The sequence below is a fragment of the Ranitomeya variabilis genome, chromosome 3 (assembly GCF_051348905.1).
Source record: "Ranitomeya variabilis isolate aRanVar5 chromosome 3, aRanVar5.hap1, whole genome shotgun sequence".
In the NCBI taxonomy this organism is placed as follows: domain Eukaryota; kingdom Metazoa; phylum Chordata; class Amphibia; order Anura; family Dendrobatidae; genus Ranitomeya; species Ranitomeya variabilis.
In genome coordinates, this window is record NC_135234.1 from 688,169,044 (window position 1) to 688,177,174 (window position 8,131).

General features: G+C 44.2%; 1 protein-coding gene across 2 annotated transcripts; it reads right to left on the reverse strand.

Moving 5' to 3' along the window:
- Window positions 1–321: 321 nt before the first annotated feature.
- Window positions 322–6,788, reverse strand: EBPL (EBP like). 2 transcript variants are annotated; one of them, XM_077298097.1, is made up of 4 exons: window positions 6,678–6,788; window positions 3,361–3,430; window positions 979–1,117; window positions 322–670 (listed from the first exon to the last, which is right to left on the reverse strand). In XM_077298097.1, the coding sequence occupies exons 1-4, from the start codon at window positions 6,783–6,785 to the stop codon at window positions 430–432; spliced, it is 558 nt and encodes a 185-aa protein (XP_077154212.1). In that variant the 5' UTR covers window positions 6,786–6,788; the 3' UTR covers window positions 322–429. The 2 variants fall into 2 exon arrangements, with proteins under 2 accessions (XP_077154212.1, XP_077154211.1); XM_077298096.1 differs by lacking the exon at window positions 6,678–6,788 and adding an exon at window positions 6,186–6,486.
- Window positions 6,789–8,131: the final 1,343 nt, after the last annotated feature.

The following is an 8,131-nucleotide window of genomic DNA, read 5'->3' on the forward strand; positions in this document are numbered from 1 at the left end:
TAATTTTATGTAACCGATAAATTTTTGCACCATTTGTCTGACATTTTAAACAGAACATTCCATTTTTTTGCTCTTAAAAAAAAAAAAGTGCAAAAAAGGTATAAGGCAAAAATAGAGCACAGTTTTAGTTTTTGCTCAAAATTGATGAAGCACGAGTCATTTTGAAGATTTTGGCACAAAAACAATCAGCGAAAAATACAACACAAAACTAGAAAGGGGACTAAAATAATAAAAGCAAATGATGAAACGGCCCTATGTCATCTCTCAATTAAAAGCGAATTTCCAATAAAAAATAGAAACATAAAAAAAGAATAAAAGTAGATGTGTGAAAACAAGTGTATTAAATGATCATCTTTATAAGAATATAAAATTACATCAATTAATAAAAAGGAAATAATGTCACAAAGAGTCAAACATTGCACCATACTCTTATCTTGATTTTTTTCCAACAGGTTTTCTGCCAATATGAACTTTTTTAAGCTGCACCCAGGACTGACATAATAAGAGGCTGGGAACTACGACCCATATGCCATTGAAGAACACTAAATAAACCCACAGATACAGAAAGTTGGAGGTGTTGAGATTCGGGCTTCCAGTTAACCAGTCTGGACAAAACGTCATCCATCCTCCATATAACTCGCACACACAAAGTGTGATTTGTATGAAATGCCTGAAAAACAAGAAGATTAGAAGTAAAAAGAATCCATGTCACTTCAGTGAAGTGCACTGCTAATTTAATTGGGTGATCTCAGTACATTACTAGGATATGCCCTAAGGTCTGATCCTGTCATAAAGCTCACATGGTCATCACATTATGGTCAGAAACCATCATGGAGCCTGGGGGGGAAAGCTGGTCCTGGGTAATTCTGTACTACCCAAATTCCACCACTAGATGGGGCAAAAGTACTATTCAGACAATAAATATTCAAACAAGCAAAGATATTGCTCTGATGACTTGCACTGAGAGGTCACTCTCACCTGTAGTACTTATCCTTTATTATGGCATATGTCAACACTACAGCCAACAGCCCATCCACAACAACGGTGAGGATCTCCAGTGATACAATTGTGGGGTCTGAATGGAGCCAACGTTCGTCTGCTTTTCCATACTCTTTCCCTGCCAAGCAAGACAGCAACATCACACAAGAGAATCTGATTTGCAAAACAGGAGTAGCAGAAAAAAATAATTATATATACACACAGTTGTGCTCAAAAGATTACTCTCCACTCATGGTTAGTGGTTGGGTGAAGCCATTTATTGTCAAACTACTGTGCTTTCTCTTTTTAAATCATAATGACAGCCCAAAATATCCAAATGACCCTGATCAAAAGTTTACGTACCCCTACTTCTTAATACTGTGTATTGCCCCCGCTAACATCAATGACAGCTTGAAGTCTTTTGTGGTTGTTGTGGATGAGGTTCTTTATTTTCTCAGAAGGTAAAGCTGCCCACTCTTCATGGCAAAAAGCTTCCAGATCCTGTAAATTCCTGGGCTGTCTAGCTGAACTGCATGCTTGAGATCTCCCCAGAGTGGCTCAATGATATTGAGGTCAGGAGACTGAGATGGCCACTCCAGAACTTTCACTTTGTTCTGCTGTAGCCAATGACAGGTTGACTTGGTCTTGTGTTTTGGATCATTGTCATGTTGGAACGTCCAAGTACGTCCCATGCGCAGCTTGCGGGCTGATGAGTGCAAGTTTGCCCCCAGTATTTGCTGATAACGTGCTGCATTCATCTTTCCTTCAACTTTGGCCAAGTTTCCTGTGCCTTTGCTGCTCAGACATCCCCAAAACATCAGCGATCCACTTCCGTGCTTTACAGTAGGAATGGTGTTCCTTTCATCATAGGCCTTGTTGACCTCTCTCCAAACGTAACATTTATGGTTGGGGCCAAAAAGTTCAATTTTGGTCTCATCACTCCAAATTACCTTGTTCCAGAATTTTTGAGGCTTGTCTCTGTGCTGTTTTGCATATTGTAGGCGAGATACTGTGACATTTGCGCAATAATGGCTTTCTTCTGGGACTCTACCATGCAGCCCATTTTTCTTCAAGTGCCTCCTTATTGTGCATCTTGAAACAGCCACACCGCTAGTTTTCAGAGAGTCCTGTATTTCAGCCGATGCTATTTGTTGGTTTTTCTTTGCATCCCGAACAATTTTCCTGGCAGTTGTGGACATTTTTGTTGGTCTACCTGACCGTGGATTTGTTTCCACACAGCCCGATTTTCCATTTGTTAATCACAGTTGAATGCTGCTGACTGGCATTATCAATTCCTTGGATATCTCTTTGTATCCCTTTCCTGTTTTATACAGTTCAACTACCTTTTCTCGTAGATCCATTGACAATTCTTTTGCTTTCCCCATGACTCACAATCCAGAAAAGTCAGTGGCTGGATGAAAGATGCAAGAGTCTGTCTGGATCCCAGAAACTCACACAGCTTTTATGCACACACACTGATTACAAGCAAACAGGCCACAGGTGAGGATGTTACCTTTAGTAGCCATTCTAACCCATTTGTGTCAACTTCTGTGCATGTTATCATGCCAAAATCACCAGGGTATGTAAACTTTTGATCAGGGTCATTTGCATATTTTGGGTTGTCATTATGATTTAAAAAGAGAAAACACAGTAGTTTGACAATAAATGGCTTCACCCAACCACTAGCCATGAGTGGAGGAAAAGTTTTGGTGTTCTCATTCATATTCTCTGAAAAAAAGGCCAAGAAAGCAAAAATTCTGCCGAGGTATGTAAACTGTTAAGTACAACTGTAGGTATACACAAACATACATACACGTGTCTGCAGTGTGAGGAATACAGGGTGCAGCAGCAGACACAGAGAGTAAGGCCCCTGCACGAGAACAATACATGGGCACTTCACAGTCCGTTAAGTCATCATAGTGCACAATTCCACTAGTGGACCCTCTGCCTCCTTGGACGATGCAGAGGTTACTCCTGTGACATGTCGCCCATGACAGTGTATCAATTAATTGAATTCAGTTTGGGAATCCAGTGTTAGTCCTGATCACCCACGTTTGCAGCAGGACTGTGGCGAGAGTAAGCCAAACCTCAGACTCCTCAATTTCCCTGACTCCCGACCCCACAGCCCTGGTCACTACTGAGCATGTGCATAAAGTGCAGCACGGATTCATCTCCACTAACTGCCGAGATCCTGAGATCAGGAACAGAACAGACATTTATAGGACATTTCACAACATGAAAACATTTGCAGCACATCCTGCATTGTACTACTGTACCCAATGTATTCTATATTTTAGTTGTCGGTCCATTTTATACAGACTCCACAGCCCTGGTTTGCAGCGTCCTCCAGTAGTGATGAAGGTGCTATATCCATATACTTACACAGAGAAGCCATGGCCCCCTCAGACGTGCCCACTGTCCCCATTAGAGAGAGGTAAACGAAGGGCCCCTCCTGGAAGCACAGACAGGAATATGCTGGTCAATATCCTCCTGTATAAAATACACAATATATAGCTTCTGACAACATTAACAGCCGGATCCCAGTCATCTTGGGGTTTCCAGCTCCACCTCTTAAACACAGGTGAATATACATTTTTACACCTCCCCACAAGATACAACACAGTTCTGCAAGCGCCAATTCTTCCCTATAAAAACTACCTCCATAATATAGGCCCAGTGGAATAAGTCTGTTATTTTCTGTATGGCGTGGATAGAAAATGTGATGCTCTTTTCTAACCCTTGAGTTTAGGGTGAGAAGTGTGTGCACAACAAGCCCTGGGGGTCCGAGAGTGAACGCCGTCTCGCTGGATATCAGTCAGTAGTGACATCGGCGGTCAGTGTGCAACTCTATACTAAGCCTATAACTAATGGTCACCAGTGGCCAGTCTACCGCGCTGACTCCCAAGTCCAGTGTCCGACTATGGACCGGGATGGTCGGACCGGCTAATGATTGCATGATCCAAATGTAACAGTTTACAGGCAGACACAGTTATTAGTGATGAGCGAATATACTCGTTACTTGAGCACGCTCGGGTGACCTCCGAGTATTTTTTAGTGCTCGGAGATTTCGTTTTTCTTGCCGCAGCTGAATGATTTACATCTGTTAGACAGCAGAAGTACAGTGGTGTTCAAAAGTCCTGCATATGCATAGGATAAATTGATTTTTCAAGTTTTAAACGTTTTCTGTTGAATATCTTCGATGCTAATATGACATATTATATATGGTTTTGTTCAGAATTCAATTTTGCATTCTCTCCCTGTAATATTTTTAGCTTTTGAAGCAGTTTTGCCTGAAATTATTGCAACAATATGGGAATTGAAAGCACAACTAAATATTGTACAGCTTCAGATCCAAAATTAGCCAATCACAGATGAGGTTCTTGTGACCAATCATAACCTGGATATGGCAGCCAGTCACATTGCATTACATTGCATCACATCTGCTGCTTTGTTTGTTTGTTTTATCTGTTGGTCTATCTAGTGAATCATACTGCAGAGTTTTATGATGGGAGCCTTCAGATTTTTGTCAGCGGAGGATCGTGTGCGAGTTGTGGTGCTACATGAAGAGGGTTATACTGGCCCCCAGATCGCAAGGAAGGTCGGCTGTAATCAGAGTACAGTCGTAAGAATTTTGCAGAAACATAAGCAGCTTGGAATTACCCAGGACAGGCCCAGATCTGGTCGGCCCGGAAAGTCAACCAAAAAGGAGGATAGAGAACTGATAAGAACATCCCTTGCCAATCGAAAGCTCACCTCTCCTCAGCTTCTGCGAGAATGGCAAGAAAAGTGCAATATTGAGGTAGCAACATCAACTGTTAGGAAGAGATGTTTGGAAGCGGGATTGAGAGGGTGCAAGGCCCGAAAGAAGCCATTGATGACAGCCATACAAAGACAAAGGAGAAAACTGTGGGCATTGAAATATTTAAACTGGAGGAAGGATGAGTGGGAAAAAGTGCTATTTAGTGATGAAAGCACTTTTTGCATTTTAGGAAATGATGGCAAGTCTTATGCGAGAAGGTTCCCACATGAAGAGTACAAGCCAGAGTGTTTGAGCTTCTCTGTGAAACATCCGATGAACGTAATGGTCTGGGGCTGTATGGCAGCCGATGGTGTTGGAAGGTTTTCATATTGTGGAGGGTATGGTTAATGCAAAAAAATACATAGACATCCTTAATAAGAAAATGCTTCCTTCTGCTCAACACCTGTTTTCAGGGGATTATATCTTCCAGGATGATAATGCTCCTTGTCACAGAGCTAAGACAGTAACGGAATGGAAAAAAAAAAGAACAAGGTGGCTACTATTGACTGGCCAGCTCAGTCCCCGGACCTCAATCTAATTGAAAATTTGTGGCACAAGGTATCACTAGAGATATCTAGAAAACAGCCAAGGACCAAGAGTGAGTTGATTGAGGCTCTGATACAGGCCTGGAACCACATCATCACTCGTGAACATCTGCAGAAGCTTGTTCACTCAATGCCACAGAGATGCAAGCTGGTGCTCAAGAGCAAAGGCTGGCCAATAAAGTATTAGAAGCTAAAGATGCACTCTAAAGGCCCTTTTCAGGACTCTGAATTAAACAAAAAATAATAAATCTTAAAGTAAAATTTAAGTCTGTGTGAACTTGCATTGGAAGTTAATGAACTTAGAAACCTGTTCACCATTCTACACACTGTACTGGTGTAGGTATGGTTATGCTGTAAAAAAAATTATCAAAAATGCGCATACCATAACAATTTATACACTTGGGACATTCAAAAATGAGTATGGCATACAATGAGGAGTTACAAAAACATATATGTTCCACCAGTTTCACTGTAGAGATGCAGAAGTATGAAACATATAGTTTTCTTCACGCCTATGCAGGACTTTTGAACACCATTGTACATGTGGGGGTTGCCTGGTTGCTATGGAATCCCCACATGTACTTCTGCTGGGTAACAGATGTAAATCATTCAGCTGCGGCAAAAAAAACGAAATCTCCGAGCACTAAAAAATACTCGGAGGTCACCCGAGCGTGCTCGAGTAACGAGTATATTCGCTCATCACTAGTAATTATGAGCAGCTGCGCGCTCTCCCCCAGCAGCAGTGCAATACACGTTCTCCTCCACATACAGTCGCCTCCTGCTGGCAGCAGTGCGAATCTCTGCCTTCCTTGCAGCACATCAGGCTCCATCCCTCCTGGCGCTGTACACAGCACACTACTCACCAGGGTGAAGTGCACAATGGCGTCATAGAAGAGCCAGACCAGCACCCATCTGTCAGCGGCCGAGCACCTCTTCCCCAGGCGCTGGGCCAGCACATAGCCCAGAGCCAGCTGTGCGGCGCAGGCGGCCAGGGAGAACACAGTGACGGCGCTCACCAGCGGCACCCCGGCTCCCTGCTCGGCCGCTCCCCCAGCTCCCTGCTCGGCCGCTGCCCCAGCTCCCTGCTCGGCCGCTGCCATGGCTACTGGTGTCAGAGCTTTCTTCCTGCGCCGCAGGTAACACGGAGCAGTGGGTGGCGGCTCCGGAGTCCGCAAAGGGCAGCAGTCACCCACCTACTCCGGAGCTGAGTGGCTGCGGGCAGAATAGCGCCATGTACCCGCCTCCCCCAGCCCAGACAGCGGCCGCTCCTCCCAGCCAGGACTGATAGTGGTGGAGAGAGGGGCAAAGAGCGAAGCTGAGGGGAGGATGGGAGAGTTCTCACAGGCTGCACATACACGGGGTGGTGGAAGGGCTGCAGGGCATCCAGGTGCTGCTGAATGCGGCGGGGCTGGGCAACAGGCGTCACAGTCCGCCACACTCCCACCCATACCACTCCCAGCCATAGTGCCCCTGTTCTGAAAATTGTCGGCATGTCGTAGATAGTAGGGATGGGCGAGGCTACGGAGTCACGTGGCGCAAACTGACCAATCACGGCCAAGCAACAGCTGAAGATGCAGGGTGGAGAGAAGAGGAGCTCTGGGCGGCAACATGCCTGAAAATTTCAGGGAGGGGCGTGAGTATGGCACCTGGGGGCCTGGTTAAAACCACAATAGTGAGGGAGGGGGCGTGACAAAGGGAGGGGGGCGTTACTATGCCCAGAAATTTCAGGGCGTCTTCATTTCTGCAAAGGGGGGTGATTAAAGCAGCGGGGAGTGACTACATGCCGAGAAGGGGAGTGTATACATGCCCAGAAATTTCACCAGAGGGCGTGATTAAGGCAGGGGGGAGTATATACATGCCCAGGAAGGAATGTCAGTCCTGAACACGATGCTGAAGTTGGTTTCTTATTCAGCAGTTTCTTATTCGGCTATTTTTTATTTTCTGTTTTTTTCAGGTTTTTGTATAAAAATAAACCATTATGAGTATATAATAATATGCGGTCATGTGTCCTTTTGTGAATACACTTAAAAACAGATACAAAATTTAGAAGGCTGGCACAAAAATGGGCATCAAAGTGGGCACTGAGGTATGGTATTAAAGGTGTTAAATGGCTTTGTGCCACTGATCTGACACCTGACTTGCATACCTTGTGATGCCACACATCAAGTTCCTGTCACTCCAGCCTGGCACAAATGGGTTCTGGGCATCAGAACTGGCATCAAAGTGGGCAGAGAACCAATTTTCACACATGCGAATAAGTAACAGCTATTTTAAAGGGGTTAAATGCCTTTGTGCCACTTATTAAACACCTGATTTACATACCTACTGATGCCCCACATGAAATGCATTTCAATACAGCCTGGCACAAATGGGTTCTAGACATCAAAACTGGCATCAAAGTGGGCAAATCACCCATTTTCACAGATTTGAATAAGTAACAGCTATTTTTAAGGGGTTAAATAGCTTTGTGCCACTGATCTAACACCTGATTTACATACCTACTGATGCCCCACATGAAATCCATGTCACTCCAGCCTGGCACAAATGGGTTCTGGGCATCAGAACTGGCATCAAAGTGGGCAAACAGCCCATTTTCACAGATTTGAATAAGTAACAGCTATTTTTAAGGGGTTAAATGCCTTTGTGCCACTAATCTAACACCTGATTTACATACATACTGATGCCCCTCATGAAATGCATGTCAATCCAGCCTGGCACAAATGGGTTCTGGGCATCAGAACTGGCATCAAAGTGGGCAAATTGCACATTTTCACAGATTTGAATAAGTAACAGCTATTTTTAAGGGGTT

What these genes read in the sequence shown, in the direction of transcription:
- EBPL (XM_077298096.1), bottom strand. Translation starts at nt 6,422, where the DNA reads ATGGCAGCGGCCGAGCAGGGAGCTGGGGCAGCGGCCGAGCAGGGAGCT. An exon ending in GGGGGCCATGGCTTCTCTGT is followed by an intron (nt 1,118 to 3,360) that starts GTAAGTATATGG and finishes CTTGCTTGGCAG; the next exon opens with GGAAAGAGTATGGAAAAGCA. An exon ending in ATAAAGGATAAGTACTACAG is followed by an intron (nt 671 to 978) that starts GTGAGAGTGACC and finishes CTTGTTTTTCAG; the next exon opens with GCATTTCATACAAATCACAC.